This window comes from Anomaloglossus baeobatrachus, chromosome 7 (genome assembly GCF_048569485.1).
Source record: "Anomaloglossus baeobatrachus isolate aAnoBae1 chromosome 7, aAnoBae1.hap1, whole genome shotgun sequence".
Taxonomy (NCBI): domain Eukaryota; kingdom Metazoa; phylum Chordata; class Amphibia; order Anura; family Aromobatidae; genus Anomaloglossus; species Anomaloglossus baeobatrachus.
The window spans coordinates 66,795,750-66,817,091 of record NC_134359.1 but is presented as its reverse complement, the minus strand read 5'-3'; the positions used below and the strand labels follow the sequence as shown (position 1 = coordinate 66,817,091).

Here is a 21,342-nt window from a genome sequence, read left to right as displayed (position 1 = left end):
TGACTGTTGAGGAGGGTCAAACCAAAAGGTTGAAATTAATGTTGCTCAATTTTAGTATTAATATAATATTTATATTATTATGTTATGTTAATATTAATTGTATTGCTTATTACTGAGCATAATTAAGTATGCTGAAACCTACCCTATATATCACATGAGCTCACACACAGTACCCTATATACTTTATAAGTCCACACACAGCCACCTATATACAGTATGAGCCCATTCACAGCCCCACTATTTACAGTATGAATCCCCACACAGTCCCCTATATACATTATGATCCCCCACACTATCCCCCTATATATAGCATAAACCCAACATAACGCTCCTATATACAGTATGAGTAACCACATAGCCCTCCTATATACAATATGAGCCACCATATATACAGTATGAGCCCCCATATAGCTCCTATATACAGTATGAACCTTCATATAGCTCCTATATACAGTATGAGCCCCTACATAGCCCCCTATATACATTATGAGCCCCTACATAGCCCCCTATATACAGTATGAGCCCCTACATAGCCCCCTATATACAGTATGAGCCCCCACATAGCCCCCTATATACAGTATGAGCCCCTACATAGCCCCCTATATACAGTATGAGCCCCTACATAGCCCCCTATATACAGTATGAGCCCCTACATAGCCCCCTATATACAGTATGAGCCCCCACATAGCCCCCCCTTATACAGGTGCACATCTCACAAACGTAAGAAAAAACACATACTCGCCTCGCTCCTCTTTCCCCGACACTCTGCTCCAATCTCCGATGCACTGACTCTCCAAACAGAAGACGTGATGATTTCATGTCATTGCATCTGCTGTCTCAGTTGCATATGGTGATTGGTGGAAGAAGGAGCCAGCGGCTTTGTCCTCCACCAATGTATTCACCACTATCTGCATCCTGAGGATGCACATAGCGGTGACATCCGGACACAGGCAGTGGGTGGGGGAAAGCATGGTTCGGGGCCTTAGGCCACTGTTTCTTCTCTCCTGCATGCCATGTTTTGCCCAGGTCTGGTATATAGTATGCTATCTATTTTCACTACAAAGATTGGCTCAAGTGGTTTGGCGTTTCTGCCTATCATCAAAAGAATATTTTTTTCTTCAGTCATGTGGCAGGAGGGTTTTCAGTATTGTCCAACCCAGTGAAGAGATTCTCTGGGGTTTTTTATACACTGGAATTGAAACGTTTTATAGCAAAGAAAAAAAACATATTTTGAATAGAAAAGGTTCTGCAGTACCCAGCAGTGGCAACCATACAGTGGCTACACAAAGTATTCAGACGCCCTTTAAATTTTTGTTTAATTGCAGCCATTTTGTAAATTCAAAAAACTTCATTTTTTTTTCTCATTAATGTACACTCTGCACCCCACCTTGTCAGAAAAATAAAAATTTAGAAATGTTTGCAAATTTATTAAACAAGAAAAACTGAAATTTTACATAGTCATAAGTATTCAGACCCTTTGCTCAGACACTCATTATTTAAGTCACATGCTGTTCATTTCCGTGTGATCCTCCTTGAGATGGTTCTACTCCTTCATTGGAGTCCAGCTGTGTTAATTAAACTGATAGGACTTGATTTGGAAAGGCGCACACCTGTCTATATAAGACCTCACAGCTCACACTGCATGTCACACCAAATGAGAATCATGAGGTCAAAGGAACTGCCCAAGGAGCTCAGAGACAGAATTGTGGCAAGGCACAGATCTGGCCTAGGTTACAAAAGAATTTCTGCAGTACTCAAGGATCCAGAGTTTATTCTGAATAGCTGTTCTATTAGCACAACACACCAGTGATGTGGTCCCTTCATTTTCATTATCTCTAAAGATCCGGCGGTCATCCGTTAACCAGTTAGACAGAAAAGTCTGGCATATTTTAGTGGTTTAACCTCCAGAAACCAATTAATCATCACCGACTCTGTTTTATAACACACAACAACGATATTGGTGTGACACAATATCATTCTCAACCAATGGTGCCTTAAAATCCCACGAACTCCACCAGTAAGACATCAATAACATATTCTCTGTTATCACTTTCTACAAAATGATGGGAAAACCTGTTGGGCTTGACATAAGATGTGGAGATGAGCAAATTCAAGGAAATTGATTTCATAATGTATTTTTCAAACATTTCAGATTCTAGAGTATCCCAAATTTTTGGAATTAGATGTGCAACAATGACGAAAAATGGGGCCATCCAGCTGCCATTTTGCTGTCTTCTTTTTGAGGGTCAGGAAGAAGTTAAAAATTAATAAATATTATATACACTTATCCTAGACCCTTTCTTACACCCTTTCTTACAACACTACAGCTCCTTGGTCCTCCGTGCCTGTATTTCCTCAGTTTGGGCACTGAGGGCAGAGATTGGCCTCACAAAGTCACATGGGAGTTGATTCACATCATCGATGTCTGTAACATGTGTTGCTACCATTTGACCAGTGGGTCCATGCACATCATTGATGTTTATTACATTCTTTGCCCCATGTGATTGTGTGAATGTTATGGGTGTGTCCCACCCCGGGAACACCTTTGGCAAGTCTGGGACCAGAAGGTCACAACGCCTTAATATGTGCAGGTCTACAGCTTATGCTTGAGTGAATCTACTTTCTTCTGATGCTGTAGGCGTTAAGGACTCTTTCTTATCTGGCTATCCTATATCTCAGGTGCAGCTCTTTATGACCACACGCCTTCGCTATAATAAAAAGTCAAGCCACGTGTCTTACCATCTGATGCTGGTTATATGATATCATTCTAATGCTGTTCACTTTGGAAGGACCCAATCTCTGGAAGAGGCTGATGAGCCGTGACAATTGCAGCTGTGGTGTTTAGCTGCATTGGCGGAGCTTGGAGGGTTTTTCTTTTTGTGTCTATTTTCCCTCTGTCTCAGTTCATTTTGTTGTATTATTGCAGTGGGGAGACTAGTGCTCTCAGCAGCCTTCTCACTACCCAGGATGCATTCAGGACAAGTGAGGGCCTAGGTATGGGACAACGACAGGGGAAAGGAGCCATATAAGGACGTTGGGGAGCATAGGGTACAGACTCAGATGAGAGGCAAGAGGTGTACCCTCTCCCCTCTACCTATCGCCAGGGCACTCCTTCTATGCCACCCCTATTGTTACTCCTATATTGCGCCGTACACTGATTGTCTGTACGCTTTGATGTGACAGTGAGGCCAACCACTTGCCTCAGCACTGGAAGCTAGTGCAGAAAGATCTAAATACCGTTGAGGATCACCTGGGAGTTGTGGGAGGGTGAGGGATGGCCTTGGGATAAGTGAGTATATGTACCGCCCCGCGGCCTCGGCTGCGGCCGCCAAGCCGCTCGGATCCATGCTCGCGTTCTACGGGTGGTGGCTCGAGCCTCTCACGGACCCAGGGGTCATGTCGCTCTGCAAGGGGGTTGGCGTTGCACACGGGGGAATGCGGGTATTTGGTTTTGGGATGATTGTTCGTGATGCCACGGGTTGTGGTGATGGTGGACACCACCGCTGCGGTGAAGGTACGGGGACTCCCGGGAGTGGTGTAGTGGCGCAGCTAGGTGTTGACCCCTCCGTGGGTAGGGGATGTTGGTCCCGGGGCCCGGTGGTGCGAGGGCCGGGGTGCAGGGCGCAGGGTTGCGGTGCAGCGCGGTGCGGTGCCTGAGGGCACTGGTGTACTCACGATTAAACCACACGGAGTCTTTGGTAAACCAAACGAAGGTATGAACGGGGCCCGCAGCCGGCTGCAGCTTCCTAGTCGGGTTGGCAATGTCCACCTTTCTCCTGCACCTATGTAGTAGTTTGACCACTGTGCCTGAGCACTGGCAGTCCGCTCCCCGGCTTGTAGATGTTGGAGGAGCTCCTTTGCCCGCAGGTGCTGGCCCTTGGATCTCTGGCCTTTGGCGGTGGCTACTATCCGGACGGGTTGGGCTGTTGCCTTCTAACGGGACTTTGGTGGGAATGAACCCCTGAGGTCCAGAGCGCAATCAGTTAATTCGACTATGGTGGTGGCATATAGCCTAGTTCGGGGTCTGAGTACCCTGCCTGGTGCTCTGGTATCCTGTTAGCTCCCCGGTTCGGTTCCGGCGGGCCACTACCCTGTCCCGGTTCCTTACAGTTCCGCTGATCGTGTTCCCGGTCTCCTGCAGGCGGTCACTGCCGTCTGCCTGCCTGACTGTTTCACTCCACTCCACTCAACTCTGAACTGAACTGTTTGTGTTTTCCTGCCTCAGGGCAGCAGACTCCTCGGGGGGTGGCTTTCCGCCTGACTCCGCCCACCTGGTATGCCTGTCTAACACTGAGGGAGGCAATCAGGTCTTTATGGTTGACTGATGGTACCTTTCTAGTGTGGGGGTGTATGTGGTGATGTTGTAACCTGTGACCCCTGAGGTCCAGGGCGTCACACTCCCCCTTGGTTTAATGCAGACCGTCCGTGGGCTGCCCGTCCACACCAGTTTTATTTTTCTGTTAACTGTAAAAAGGATAAATAACAGGTAAAACATTTCAAAAAGCATTTTCATTTCTTCCCTTACGGGAGGCACATCACTTGAACCGTTGCAAATGGGGAAACATTTTTCCCCAATCCGAAAAACGGGAACTGGCCCAGGCCACCCAAGCGGGAACCGGTACGGTGCTACGCACCCGGCAGTCCTTCAAAGGCCCCACGTCCAAGGGGACCCCTGACCCGAAGGATCGTCACTGGTCCTGGTGGTGACCAGACCCCAGCCTGCTCTGCTGCGGGTCCTTCCTCCAACCAGCCTCTCCAGAGACTGGCAGTAGCAGGAAGGGGCAGTTGGGGACTATTTACAAACCCAATAGTTTTTGGGTGGCTTGCATGTTCTCAGCCTTGTCTTTAAGGGGAAAAGGTGACAACATCAGTTCCAACGGGGACAGGCACTTCAGCAGCCAACGGGCTACCACCAAAATAAACTTGTTGGTCCCAACGGGGACAGTCACTGTTTGACAACGGGAGTCCGCTGCCTTACTTTAAGTCTCCTTCTTCATATTCCTCCTCCAGCTCCACATCAGGGCTGTATGGCGGGGGAGGGAACTTGGGCCGCCCAGAAACGCTGCGGCTCGCCCTTCTTCTGACATCCAGGGCGAACCAGCCCCTCTCCCCGCAGTGGTGGGTGTATGAAACCAGCTCACCGGCTTTCAGGTCACGATCCGGGTGACCCAGGGGAAGATGGTGGTACACATCCCTTCTGGAGAAGAAGACCTCGGCCTCCAGGCCCAGTTCGTATATGAACCCCCATCCACGCCGGGGGCAAAACCGCCGGACCTGGCCCTTGTAGGTCTGACCCCGCACCCGGTATTTTGCATTCCGGAGGTTTTCTTTTTCCCAGATGGTACGGGCCAGTACTGTGGTCTTCTCCTTTTCACGGGCCTCAATTTCCCGGCCCGTCTGGTTCAGCTGCCGCTCCCAGTATGGGGTTTCTGCATGCTCCTTCTGCGTGGTGGTCGGGCCCAGTCAGCGCTCTCCGATACTGGCTACAACCGGCACCACCGGTGTTGGGGAGCCCCGCTGTGTCGCGGCCTGTCTTGCTGCTTTGCAGCGACATCCCTTCGCTGCCTCAGCCGATGCCTGGAGCTTGGGAGCGGCCAGCCTTAACTTCCGGGCTTCCTGCCGGTCAGCGTCCAGCATTCTTCGGGCCGAGTGGGCTGCCGGGGCCTCTTCAGGCATGGTCACCTCCGGGACCTGTGGTTCCTCGCGGGGAACGGGCACCTTCCAGGGCAACGGGATCGGTGCCGACCGGGCAAGTGGCCGTCCGCGGGCCGCGTCTACAGGCCTGCCCTCGCGGGCAGGTACGGTGGAACCCGCTGCCGGTGTCGGGGGCAACGGACCGATCGGTGGGGCAACAGCGACCAGTACGGGCGGTGGGGGACGCAGCAGGGTGAGCGGGAGCAGACCGGACCCCTCGGCAGCAGTAGCCGTTCCCTCTGGGACGTAGGGACGTGGGTCACTTACCCGCTCCTCCAACACTGCCTCCATCTCACGTGCCCGCACGGCCGCAGCTACCTCCTCTATTTCGGCCACCCATCCTTCCACGAGGAGCTGAACTTGGGCCTGCAGATGGCGCCTCATCTGTGCTGTCCGGGCTTCCACCCACACCGCTGTTCCGGGTGCGGGCTCCGGGGCTTCAGACTTGCTGGACGGGGCGGACATGTTTCTTGCTCGGGATCCAGGAACAAGACGGGTGCAGAGTCCTGGCGTCCCTGCTTCTTATCCTCGAGATCACATGAGGCCAGTTCCTCGCCCACCCCCCCTTGGTTTTCCGGTTTTCCTACAGCACTTCTCTCTTTGGGGGCGGGGCTTCACTTTCACGCCTCCACTGCTCGGGAAGACGACTCGAGCGGGAAATTTTCACGCCCAAGATGGCGGATTTTCAGATTTTTCAGCGGGACGCTGCTGACGGGGATCACAAGGCGCACTTCTACCGGTAAGTAGACTGGTTCTATCCTGTTCGTGACGCCAGAAGAGTCGATGTGTACCTCCCCGCGGCCTCGGCTGCGGCCGCCGAGCCACTCGGATCCGTGCTCGCATTCTACGGGTGGTGGCTCGAGCCTCTCACGGACCTGGGGGTCACGTCGCTCTGCAAGGGGGTTGGTGTTGCACACGGGGGAATGCGGGTATTTGGTTTTGGGATGATTGTTCATGACGCCACCCATGGGTTGTGGTGATGGTGGACACCACCGCTGCGGTGAAGGTACGGGGACTCTCGGGAGCGGTGTAGTGGCGCAGCCAGGTGTTGACCCCTCCGTGGGTAGGGGATGTTGGTCCCGGGGCCCGGTGGTGCGAGGGCCGGGGTGCAAGACGCAGGGTTGCTGTGCAGCACGGTGCGGTGCCTGAGGGTACTGGTGTACTCACGATTAAACCACACAGAGTCTGTGGTAAACCAAACGAAGGTATGAACGAGGCCCACAGCCGGCTGCAGCTTCCTAGTCGGGTTGGCAATGTCCACCTTTCTCCTGCACCTATGTAGTAGTTTGACCACTGTGCCTGAGCACTGGTAGTCCGCTCCCCGGCTTGTAGATGTCGGAGGAGCTCCTTTGCCCACAGGCGCTGGCCCTTGGATCTCTGGCCTTTGGCGGTGGCTACTATCCGGACGGGTTGGGCTGTTGCCTTCTAACGGGACTTTGGTGGGAATGAACCCCTGAGGTCCAGACCGCAATCAGTTAATTCGACTATGGTGGTGGCATATAGCCTAGTTCGGGGTCTGAGTACCCTGCCTGGTGCTCCGGTATCCTGTTAGCTCCCCGGTTCGGTTCCGGCGGGCCACTACCCTGTCCCGGTCTTTTACGGTTTCGCTGGTCGTGTTCCCGGTCTCCTGCAGGTGCTCACTGCCGTCTGCCTGCCTGACTGTTTCACTCCACTCCACTCAACTCTGAACTGAACTGTTTGTGTTTTCCTGCCTCAGGCCAGCAGACTCCTCGGGGGGCGTGTCTTTCTGCCTGACTCCGCCCACCTGGTGTGCCTGTCTAACACTGAGGGAGGCAATCAGGTCTTTATGGTTGACTGATGGTACCTTTCTAGTGTGGGGGTGTATGTGGTGATGTTGTAACCTCTGACCCCTGGGGTCCAGGGTGGCACATATATAATGCTTATTATTTTTTAATCCATTTCATCCCATTCTGTTATTAAGCTTTTGGATGTGGATAAACCTTAGAATCTTCAGATTGTATAGAGCGAATCTGCCCAAATAAGTGTTAAGAGATTAATTCATTTTATATAAAGCATTATTTGTTTCCGTACAAAATGCACAATTAATAGGAGCGCGAATACCAACCATATCAAACTTAAGGTTTCTGGGGGATTATAAGGGTATAACAAATAGCTCTATGTCACTATACATTTTCCTAAAATTTGCGGTGTTCACTGAAACACACTTCTTACCAGTATGGTTCACCATGAAGTGTTCATACGCTACGTTATTGACATTAGATTTTACATTGTCAGCAGTCTGCCATATTATTGATTCAAGGCCAGTGCTCTGTCTAAATTTTAATGGGTCACTTAATATACCCCAGGCGTCAGGACATTTTATTACATACACGTCCAGCAGTTCTAAGTTAGCAAGATATGACCATTACTTGTCTAAGCGTTCAACATGTCTTCCTGCCAAATACTGCAGGGTGGTCAGTTCTTCCGCAAAACAAGCCAACGGTAACTGGCACAGAAGGGCAGAAATCAGTCACAGAATGCAATCGTAAAGTCTGCAGATTAGTAATAAGGATGCTTCCCCCAAATGTGTCATTTGCTAAGCAGCCTTTTTGTTCTATTACTTTTCCATGTAATGTCTCACATCTCATCCACCTAAATTCCGTTAATAGCGAGCGGCAAGGTTGTGAAGTCATGTAATGTAAATGTATAAAGTTGCTATTTTACTAATGGATCATATGACGAATAGTACTGTAAAAAAATCTCTCAATACGGTGACAATACATAAGGCACGCCGTTAAAAAGACGAATGATACATCAATATGCGTGCCACTCAACAAATGGCGAAATGAAATGTAAAACTGTAGGCACAGAATGAGGTATTAGAGAACGCCGATTGGACCAAACTCAAATAAACTTAAATGGCTTTAGAAGTAAACTCTAGGATTAATTGAGATCCCAGGCAGGTGCTAGAGACATAATTCAGTAAATGATCAAGAACATGCCAAGGAAGAGAAAAATGTGTTGCTTTTCAGATAATTTCCCAGAAGCTTCATAAAAGAAAATTGATTACAGAAATTTAATAAGTACAGCGGAGTTAGAGATGTAGTAATCAAATGAGTTTTTAATTAGATTTCAGGTACAAAAAAGGGGTCATTCCAATTTGTGTACTTGGTTTAAAAACATGGTTATCTGGTTATACGTTCCTCTTCATGGAGTTTCGATTGGAACGGGTTGAGCGAATAGTGTTATTAAAATAAAAGGGTTTGACCTTGTGCCGGAGCAGAGTACGACTTATTTAGTTTTTGATTGGCCGTAGGAGAGCGTAGTTGGTTGATAATGTATATTTGTATAATGTTTATATTGACTTTTACTTGAGTTTTCTTGATTTCTAGTTGCTGTAGTCAAGACTTAAAAATAGTTATAAGGGCTTTGAGTACAAATCTACGTAATTGAAAATAGAAGAGTATTTTGGGTAAGTTAAATCATTGTCAGCCCAAAACACCAGATGAATGTACATTGTAGTTATGTCTAACCGGACAGGAGCCATAAGATGCAGAGTAGACAGAAAAGGGTTAACCGCCTGTCAGATGAAGGATCAGTAGACGATAATTCTGCGATTTTATTGTTCAATGCGTTTTGGAATGCAATGGAGCCGTAAGTTGAACATAGAGGGTTATTTGCAAAATAATAATTTGGTCTTATAATAATTTACACATATATTTATTCATTTTTGCCAAGATTACTCATGTTTAAATTTGCTCCATTTTGCACATAACATCTAAAAAGGATGAGCCTTTAGTTTCCATTAGAGCCATCCTGCTCCAGTTCCAGTGCTCATGGTCCATCATGTGCAGTGCAGTCTCTCTCAGCCGGCTTCCTGCCAGCACAGCTTTCATCTGCCTCCAGGACTCTCATAGTGTACTTTACCTTTACAATACTATATATTCTATATATATCAGCAACCTTGTAAATGAATCCAACCAAATTTTGCTGGATCCATTTACAAGGTTGCTGTTATTACTTGGACGTTTCCCCAGTCCGGACCCGTGCAACTAAGGAAGACCAGGTATTGCTAAGGCATGAGCTCAGACTGGTCAGCTGGTCTATTACTATTTATTGGACTATATATATATATATATTTATATATATATATATATGTATATACACTATACTATATTATATATATACTATATAATTTACTTTAAGCCATCACTGTACTCACTGCTCCTGTATAGTACCCTGCCTGGCCAATTTTATCTTCTGTGCTCTACACAAATATAACTGCCTGTGTTCTGATACATAATTGTTAGCTAGTTTGTAGCATAGCTCAGCTATACTCCACTCCTCCTCAAAGGAGCATGTAATAACTGGGCAGCGCAAAACTTTACAGTGTTTGTTGTCTGCTGCTGGTAGATCAGTGATGTGAAACAGCGAATGATGCGTTGTTGATGCTTTTGGCAAAAGATAATTCTCTGCCATTTGCATCAAAAGAGCAGCATTTGCAGTTTCAAGTTACTAATCTGTCAGCAGCAGGCAACATACACAGCTCAGCTTATGTCTTAAGTCCGCTTTACGCTCAACGACATTGCTAACAAGATGTCGTTTGGGGTCACGGAATTCGTGACGCACATCCAGCCTCGTTAGCGACGTCGTTGCGTGTGACACATACGAGCGACCGCTAACGATGCACAATTCTCACCAAATCATTGATTGTTGACACGTGGTCCATTTCCCAAATATCGTTGCTGATTTAGGTTGTTCGTCGTTCCTGAGGCAGCACACATCGCTACGTGTGACACCCGAGGAACGATGAACAACACCGTACCTGCGTCCTCCGGCAACGAGGTGGGCGTGACTTTCATGTGGCTGCTCTCTGCCCCTCCGCTTCTATTGGACACCTGCCGTGTGATGTCGCTGTGATGCCGCACGAACTGTCCCCTTAGAAAAGAGGCTGTTCGCTGGCCACAGCGACGTCGTTAGGAAGGTAAGTATGTGTGACGGGTACTAGCGATTTTTTCCTCCACGGGCAGCGATTTTCCCGTGACGCACAAACGACGGAGGCGGGTGCGAACGGTAGCGACATCGCTAGCGATGTCACAGCGTGTAAAGCCCCCTTTAGCAGTACTTTGCCTAGTAATTACAAACTCATTTGAGGAGGCGTTCAGGAGAGTTGAGCTCTAAGAAAAATCAGCTAATTATGTAAAATCATACAGCAGCTAAACTGAATACAAATATAAACACAACACTTTTGTTTTTGCTTCCATTTTTCATGAGCTGAACTCAAAGGTCTAAGACTTTTTCTATGTACACGAAAGACCTTTTTCTCTCAAATATTGTTCAAAAATTTGACTAAATCTGTGATAGTGATCGCTTCTGCTTTGCCTAAGGCAAGGTCCTGCAATGCCCTGAACATGAGGTAAGCAACATAGTGAATCAGGAGAACTATACTACATTTCTAATTGGAGATATTTGCTAATATTATTATCATTACACCTACTACATATTGGGATAGGACCTTGGAGATGGGAATACCCCTTTATTGATTACTCAGAGAGGTGGGGCTAGTCAGGAGCTCAAGAGCAGGGGTCTGCAGCACTGAGGAGGAGCAAATGCTACTGGGAAATATATTTTAAGAAAAAATAAGACTGCCTATTCAGCTATGTGTACACACAAATGGGCAGGTAGAGATGAAAAAAGACTGAATGGTACAAACAAGAGATGTTATGTTGGGCTTACTCAGTATATTAGCAATAAGTATGCATTTATTGAACTTTGTGAAAACGAATGCAATAACTTGTGTATCATGTTTTTTTCATGTCTGTTCTATTTTCTTGATATATCTTTATAGTGTAGAGAACTTTGTTATTCTCATACAGGGTTTCAAATACTTTGCATTCACTAGGAAGAACAAATCAAAGCTGGTTTGAGAAAAAATGTAAATCTAGGCACAATGAATAGTGGAAGTTACTGAAATATTGTACATAACAAACAATAACATATATATTATACAGGTAAAATATATCTTTGTACCGTGTTAGCCAGTAGAGATAAAAAATTGGTTAAAAGAACTGAAGTCCTCAGTGGTTGATACCTTTTAATGGCTAACTGAAAATATGGCAATAATAGCAAGCTTTTGAGACTCTCAGGTCTCTTCATCAGGCATGGTATAACACAAAATCTGAAGAGTCACATATTCATACACAACAGGACATAGAATGGGGCAGTAAATAAGATTTGCATATTGTGGTGCCATTTTGCTTCCCATTGCAGTCCCAGTCTCCTGTAGATATATGTTATTGTCTGTTATTATTTACTGCCCCATTCTATGTCCTGTTGTGTATAAATATGTGACGCTTCAGATTTTGTGTTATACTGAGCCTGAAGAAGAGACCTGAGAGTTTCGAAAGCTGCTATTATTACCATCCTTTCAGTTAGCCATTAAAAGGTATCAACCACTGAGGACTTCAGTTCTTTTATATATATTATAGTCATAATCTCTATACAAAGACCTATGTTACCTATTACAAGGCCCAAAAAATGCCGTTACACCATGGCCATTACCATTACCACTCATTAGATTCTCAATAATGTCACCATAGTGTTATTAAATAAAATCTCTATACAAAGTCCAAAATTACCACGTATATAATGACCATACAGAATTTTATTTGAAAGCATATGTGAAAAAAAGAAGAGAAGAAGAGAATGTGCTTCACAGGACATCACTATATAGATGGTCCACAGATTAGACAATTTATAAATAACCCAGATTTCATAGCATCAATGAATGAAATCGAATCATCTGCCTGGCCTTTCTTCATTGGTTGCCACAGAACATTGGTGTCATGCTTTCCCCCTGTGTGTCCCCCTTGTGTCTTCTATAGCATTTAGTGGGGTTGACGAAGAGCTCATCCTATCTGTTCCCTATTTAGGGCCCAGCCCTAGGGTCAGGTATCTGGCTCAGCACATAGGTGCGGAACCTATCTAGGGTAGTGAGGGACCCCAGGAACCAGCGGTAGGCTTGGTCAGGGGTCACCATGTCCCTTTCCCTTCCCTTTCGCTGATAGCTTGGTACTTCCCGATACCTAGCGTGACAACTGTTTCCAGTTTGCTAAATAACGTCATCTGACTGGTGATTTGGAGATCATGTGTGATGGCTTCTTCTTCTACAGAAGTTTGCTTTAGACTCGTATATAGTGTGCACTGAAAGAATTGTGGCACTTGTGGCATCTCTACATTTCAAGGTTTTTAGTGATTTTGGCTTGCATCAGATTTCTGCTGTGCTGGTATTTAATGACAATTTATCAAGTCATTACTCCACCATTAATTAGGCAGTAATATGTTATTGAATGAACAATAAAAATTCCATCTGGTAAGATGAATAGGTCCTTTTTCAGAGCACGGTGAAGATCTAAGCTCTTGCATCAGAAATACTGTATGCAGTTTTACAATAAAAGAAATTATTTCAGATATTTAGCATTTCAGGGAAATTAAAATAAGAGCTAAAAGACCATTATGGTAAAACATAATGTCATTTGTAGAACGATCTTAGCTTGATGAAACAATATTCCTGATCTTGAAGGACCTTAAGATAAGACCCTGTTCATAATGTTTTTATGCAGTATCTTCAGGGGTCCTGTCTAAATCCCCAAAAAAGAGATTCAGACAGAAAGAACCCCCAATGGAGACATAGTATATTTTATTTTGATCCAGCAAGGAAGAAGAACAGATAACGTCCAACGTTTCAACCAACAATGGTCTTCATAAAGAACATCTGTACATGAGGCTGGTGCAGTAGGATTAAGGCCATGTTCCAACAGTATCCATCTTTTCAGATGGCACAAAAGAGCAGACCATGAACTACTAGTATAAACAAACAACGTAGGAAAAAATGCACAAAAGGAGTCCATTTGAATTGTTTGTGTCATTGAATTCTATGGCTGCATCGTGTAGACTATGTTCGGGTGTCCGCACGCAGAAAACGTATATGTCCAAAAATGGTGCAAGACAGAGCACACACTGACTCCATCTGCTCCATTATAGTCAATGGCCATGTCAGCACATGCGTCCGAAACACGTTTTGCGCGGGAGGGGGGGGAAGACGGATGCCCCGACGCAGCTAAAAACGCAATGTGAAAGGGGCCTTATTCTCATATGCAGGGGAAACAGTGACGGGTGAGTGTACCGTACTTATTCACTGCCCCCCGCGCTGATGATGATGTGCGGGGGGCAGTGAATACAGCCGCACATGATCACTCCAGGCTGTAGTTGACAGGGGTGATCACGGCAGGCTGTTTAATATGCGCACCCCCCGCCCATCATTCCACCCACCTGTCAGCGCTGGCTTCAGCGCTGAGAGATGATGGGCGGGATGATGGGCGTGCATATGTAATGAGCGGGTCCACGTGGTCACGGCAGGCGCTGCTGCAGCCTGCTCGTGCCGCCGATGACCCGCTCCACTGCAGCACCCTCATTCCCGGCCGCAGCCCTATATTCAGACCATAAGGTGCACCCCCCACTTTCCCCCAACATTTGGGGGGAAAAAAGTACGTTTTATGGTCCAAAAAATACAGTATGTAGAGATGAGCAAACCCGAGGTTCGGTGTTCGTACTGAACACAGACTACAAAAAAAGGAGAGTTCTGATTCGGAGTTCAGTTGCTTTATGTATGAACACCACTCATGTGAGCATCGCTGTGCTCGGGTACGCTCGGTGCTCAGCCCAGTGCAAGCCACTTGCAGTATTTGATCGGCTCACACTGGGGGTAACAACAGCATGATCGGATGTAGTGTGCACCCCCAAAAATTGGAAAAACCTCACCCCGGAAGTGATCTGTTTATGGCTAGCTGCATGCGGGCGGAGACCTGGACTTCCCAATTAGGCTACTTTCACACTTGCGTTGAGCGGCATCCGCTGCATTGCGTTGTGTGACGGATGCAACGGATGCGTTGCATATAGTAGCACAACGGATGCAACGGATCGTACAAAATAACGCAATCCGTCATAGTTATTTTTCTTGACTTTACACATCTGGGCATGCGCTGTTGTGTAAAGACGGTTGCGTTAACGGAATCCGTTAAATGACAGATTCTAACAGAATCCGCCACCATAGGCGTCCATTATAAAAACAACAGACACCGACGGAATCCTACAGGTTGCGTTTTTTTGACACTCCGCCAAGTGCAGAAAAACGCTACATGCAGCGTTCCATCTGCCAGGCGGATGCAACGCAGCGTCGGCTGACGGATGCAACACAAGGCCATCCATTGCTATCCGTAGCTAATAGAAGTCTATGAGGAATAAACCGGTTTCCTGCAACGGTTACCGTAATTCCTCAAGGCGGAGGATAGCAACGGATGCCGTTCAACGCAAGTGTGAAAGTAACCTTAGTGACTTCCATTGGAGTTCAGGTCAAGTTCAGGTCACAAACCAACATGTATCTAAAGTCCAGCAGAACCCACTGATCTGAACTTTCATATGGGTCCGCTCATCTGAATGCCTAAGGCTATGTTCACACGTTGCTGTTTTGCTGCTTTTTTCTGCAGGCAAAATCTACTCTCATAGCAGTAAACAAGTTGCTTACAAAATGTAGGTTTTGCTGCATTTTTGTTTTCTTTTTGCAGCATTTTTGGGGATATTATATGTCATTTGTTTACAGAACATGTTTAATAAAGTATGTTTTATTCATGGTTGTATTTTTTGCACATTTTTGCACTTCTCATTGCTTTTGATTGTGAAAAAAATACTGCAAGAACCCTGAAAGAACTGACATGGTGCAGTTTTCAAAAATACTGTAGTTTTCCAATTTAGCCTGGAAGAAAAAAAGCAGTAGAGTGCAGGAGATTTCTGAAATCTCATAGCTTTTGCTGGGACTGTAAAAATCAGCTTTTAATTTGCATTAAAAACGTCTGCAAAAATGTGCAGCAAAAACACAGTGTGAACATAGCCTAATAGTGATAGGGGGCTTGTAGTAGCCAGGAATTTTTCAGAAGTATGGCTGCCTCCAGGAAAAACAGGTAGGAATTGAAAAGTGAAGACATAAAGGGATCAGACTAGAGAAGAGCAAAAAGATTTTCATAACCCTGGTCCATTGGCCACAAATCATGGCAATAATGATGCCACGCCAGCCCTACTAATCAGAAGAAGCACAGCAGATCCCAGCAGGTAGGAGGAGATTTGCCTCTTTCTGGTTCGATGTTCACAGACTACTGACATGGCTGCTGGACCAAGATCCTGTGAATCTTTTAGCTCAAATTTAGATCCAACCAGTAGCTATTCGACACCTGGTTGGCACTGGTGGCTTTCAGCGCCAAGTCCTAAGTTCAAATGTTATCAAAGTTTTTGTATTATACCCCTGTTTATGTGATTATACACCGGTTTATGTGATTATACACTGGTTTATGTGATTATACACCGGTTTATGTGACTATACCCCGGTTTATATGATGATACACCGGTTTATGTGATTAATCACCAGTTTATGTGATACTGATTATACACCAGTTTATGTGAATATACACCGGTTTATGTGATTAATCACCAGTTTATGTGATACTGATTATACACCAGTTTATGTGAATATACACTGGTTTATGTGATTATATACCGGTTTATGTGATTATACACTGGTTTATGTGATTAATCACCAGTTTATGTGAATATACACCGGTTTATGTGATTATACACTGGTTTATGTGATTAATCACCAGTTTATGTGAATATACACCGGTTTATGTGATTATATACCGGTTTATGTGATTATACACTGGTTTATGTGATTAATCACCAGTTTATGTGATTATACACCAGTTTATGTGATTATACACCTGTTTATGTGATTATACATCGTTTTATGTGATTATACATCGGTTTATGTGATTATACACCGGTTTATGTGATTATACACCGGTTTATGTGATTATATACCTGTTTATGTGATTATACACCGTTTTATGTGATTATACATCGGTTTATGTGATTATACACCGGTTTATGTGATTATACACTGGATTATATGATTATATACCCGTTTATGTGATTATACACCCGTTTATGTGATTATACACAGGTTTATGTGATTATACACCGTTTTATGTGATTATACATCAGTTTATATGATTTTCCACCGGTTTATGCGATTCTCCCACAAAAAAAATCATATTAATTGGTTGAACTGAAATTGAGATGGTATGCCCCATGGAGAAAGTGACTGATGAGAGTGGTGGCAATATCTGGTGCTATATAAATTAATTATTCGTTAATCTTATTGCTGGTTATTTAATACGTTGTTTACTATTCTTTGCAGACTCTTGTGAAAATGAATGCAAAACTAAAGCCTATGCTGGATTCCGTGATCACAAATCGCTCCAAGTGGGAAGAACTGCACCAAAAAAGATCGGTGTCACAAGACAACTCTTCATCCACCACCTCCTTCCCTAGTCCGGCTTCTTCACCTCAGCCACCTGTAGAGTGTCTCCTAAAGACTTAAGCCTGCAAGAAAGCTTCTGCTACACCTGAGAGTTACATTAAAAAGGCTGTCATAGGCTTAGCTGTTTAATTAAGTTACCGCAGCCATGCTTTTATAGATGGAGAGATAATGGTCATGGCTTGGCTTTTGCCTAGAAGCTCAGTGGATTGAAGATAAGGACAGAAGAAAGTATGGTAATAGTGAAGCGAGGAGCCACATGGAAATCTTGCTGTCTTGAGACTAGAAATGGTTCACATTCAAGCTTTGCAAAATTTTAGCTGCTGCTGTATTGTGGATGGACACCGATAAAGCTAAGCTTAATCCATGCAGCACAGAGACTCCAATGCACAATATCATCCTCCATCACTAAGCTAAAGCAGACAATGAGTAACACATACTTTTTTTATTTAGTGTATGCATCTTCCATGTAAGTACACAGAATGATGTTGTGCCTGCCTGGTATATTTTTGTTCACTTTGTACATGCAATTATTTCAGAACCATGCTTCTCGTAACTTCACGTTGGGTTTTTTCTCCACCTCGAAAATGAATGGGAAACTCCAATGGCAGCTTATTTCCAGATTGCCCAAAGACGAAACAAACTATGCAGATAACTTCTATGATTTCAAACTAATTAGTTATTTTCTCGTTCTGTTTTTTTATTTTGTTGTTCTTTTAGGTTCATAATGAATAATCTTTAGCTATACAGTAGAAATGATCTCACAATTTCAACCCATGCTTTAACCATCGTGTATTATATCGAGTCTTCTAATCTACACTACGTTGAGATCCGACTGTTACTTGTTGGTTACATAAATGATAATGGGTCAGAGTAGCTTCACACTAAACTTTGTCTACCTCCTCTTTATTGTTGACTATTTTTTCATTTGTTTTTTTATCTATAGTTTAGATTCAGTATTGCCCTGTCAATTTTAGGTCAAGCATCATACGGATGTACGACCATAAATCACCGAGCCTAACATTTGATAGGTCAAATTGGTCAAACACATTAAGGTCTAAAGTAGGTAACCACAGTCATCCCCCCTCATTACCAATGCATTGATCGTATCAACAGCCACATAGTTGTCTCCATTACAATTCGGCAATTCATCTCATTTCAATCAATGGTAAAGCACAGATATCTCTTCTAATAAAAACTGACCCTACAATTTATCATAAAATACAGAATTCTGTCATAGCCATAGCTTTATACGACCCTCAACTAAAGTGACTCACCAAAGAAGAATTCTTAGTGACATGTTATCATGGTAAAGTCCACTTTTCAGATAGTTTAGATACATTTTTTTAATAAATTGAGCCCTTAAATTTGTGGGTGAAATGGTCTAAATTGCAAATCTTTAAATGAAAACCATGAACAGATCTTGACAATATCCAATTTAGCAGGTTTAAATGGGGTTGAGATGCAATATCCGGAAGAAACCATGGTCCAGACAGAGTTGCACTATTTATTGAGAAAAAAAGAAGGCCTTAATTCGTAATGTCAAGCAACCACTTCAAAGGAACCTGCCATCCCATCCACAATCTCTAGTATATCAAATGTATCACTTGGAATAAACTGTATATCAATCTTAAATCTGAAAAAATAAAGTTATAATGTTGCATGTCCTAATTGTGGAGAGTCATGCAGGTGCTCGTAGGTGTCATGCAGCCCCATGCCCATTGGTTTGATTGACATTTGACCTACCAGATGGGATACGTAATAACAAGATAGCTCCCACAGCATCATTGTACTGCAGTGTGCATGCACCGATAACAAGGGGTGCTGGTTTATTTTTTTTTATTTTTTTTTTATTTATTTTTTTTAAATCAGGTTCATTTTTATTTAACAGCAAAATTATACAACACATAAAATAATTCCCTCCATAGAAATATCACAGAAAGGGAAAAAACCTTTAGTCAATAAGAAAAACCACACAAATAACATAATAAACAATGCACCCGCAGTCCACGTCTCATTTCAATATGGGTCTCAAAGTGCATATTATTTCCCAATATATTCTCCATAGTATAGCTTACCCAGCATCATTATGACATTATATATATATATACACATATACATGCACGCACGCACGCACATATACATGCACACACATATACATGCACGCACATATACATGCACACACATATACATGCACACACATATACATGCACACACATATACATACACACACATTCCAGCAGTACGCATATCACCCTATTTGAGGAAATTAGGTGCTGGTTTATAATCCCAAGCCAGAGCTGTATAACACCTGTGGCAGCCTAGTCCAACCACCAGACTCTTAACAGGTAGTATTAACTACTTTGTAACTTTATTTTTTTCCTTTATGCTCTAAGAGACAGTTCTTGTATAATAACAAAAAGGAGACAGTTGTTCTCTGTAGTTCTAAGATATGTGTAAGAATGAATATGAGAATATAGACATGTATTATTGCTATGAAAAACATGTAAAAATTGAGATACTTAGCACATAAAAATGGCCAGTTTTATGTGAGCCCAATAGCCAACGGCAAGGCGACCTCTTGCCGTTGGCTGTTGGGCTCACATAAAACTGGCCATTTTTGTGTGCTAGGTATCTCAATTTTTGCATGTTTTTCATAGCAGTAATGCACGTCTATATTCCCATATTCCTTGTTACACATATCTTAGCCCTACAGAGTGCAACTGTCTCCTTTTTGTTAATATGTTTCATGTTCAGTTTGCACCTGTTCACATTAGAAAGGTAGGATGTGCCATCAGTCTTTGATTACAAGTTCTTGTATAATGTTATGGTGACTGTTTATGGATGGATATGTGATAACAGGTTCCTTTCAAGGAGTTTGAGAATAATAGGTTCTGTTTTATTATATAAGTTATATACCTGCCCAGTGCTGACTGAGTAGTCCTCTCTTTCATATGTTAATCCAATGAAAACGAAGAGTCTTTTACAAAATGTTTGGTATTCAGCTCACCCATTCAAATTTTGTGCCCGATTGTGGGTTACTGGCACTAAGGAATCAACAGCCATTTCAGGATTTCCGTTCTCTTGTAGGACTTGACTCTATCAGCATAAAACATCATACAATATTCTACTCCTCTAAGTTGGAAGAAGCACAACAACTATGTTGGCTGGATGAATCCCAAGGAAGAACAAAGTCAAGATCAAATCATGATCATGTTGCTTAAACCATCCCATGAGTTTGAAATGATGCATAGACAGTTATTAAAGAAGACCAACCACGAGGATTTTCACTTATAAACTAAAGCCAGTGCTATACTGGTGCTATCATGCTGATTCTATACATACCTTTAGTTGTGAGATTGGATATATACTTTCTGAAATACAGGCAAGTAAAGTTTGTGAAATGGACTGTTATTTAATGAGAGGTGCAATGGAATATCTAATAGGTGGGTCGGGTTTTGCTACTTATTTCCACCCTTGTCTGCCTGCCTGTCCTTCCTCCCCCCTTTCTCTGTTATTACAGGGGGAGGAGGAAGGGAGGAAGGACAGGGGGAGGAAAGACAGGGGCGGGGATAACTAGCAAAACCGACCCACCTATTAGATATTCTGTTGTACCTCTCAATCATTAACAGTGCATTTCACAAACTTTACTTGCCTGTATTTCAGAAAGTATACATGCGATCTCACAAAGGTGTGTATGGAATCAGCATGATAGCACCAGTATAGCACTGGCTTTAGTTTATATAGGGAAATCCTGGTCGTTGGTCCTCTTTAATGGGGTTGGCCCGTTTACAGATGTAAGTAACTAGTATTGCTAGGATATATACACCTGATATCTCCCCACTGACACCCGGTTACTTGATAGAAGCACCTTGACCTCCTGAGGACTTTCCTTGGCTTTCTCCAGACAGCTGTATGGTTGTGCACTCGAATAGCTTCACATGTGGTGATGGAAAAAGCCAATCCGAGCCATTAGGAACCCAGACAATGCGGTACCTTCTTTGTTTTAGCAATTAATGGATACCATGTGGTCACACTGCTGCCGATCAGACATTGGTGGTGTATCATTGCCACATGCCTCTATTACATCTGATGAGCGAACAACTTTCTTGGATATCTAGTAATTCATCCAATCATTAAATCTAAGCAGGCACTATAGTGCATAAATATAGTCTCAAAGCTCAGAAGAAGTCAACAAATGGCTGGTGTGAATATTAATATATGATACCCTAATGTCCATGGTAGAACAGCAAGAGTAAAGT

The 21,342-nt window shown here is 44.0% G+C and overlaps 1 protein-coding gene across 1 annotated transcript in view; it reads left to right on the top strand.

The window, feature by feature from the left end:
• The window catches only part of PDE11A (phosphodiesterase 11A), a 746,356-nt gene extending 726,825 nt beyond the window's left edge, over positions 1 to 19,531 (top strand). The window contains exon 20 of the mRNA XM_075317377.1: positions 16,961 to 19,531. Coding sequence (XP_075173492.1) covers positions 16,961 to 17,143 — 183 coding nt within the window. The 3' untranslated portion in view covers positions 17,144 to 19,531. The remainder of the gene's footprint in view (positions 1 to 16,960) is intronic.
• Positions 19,532 to 21,342: the final 1,811 nt, after the last annotated feature.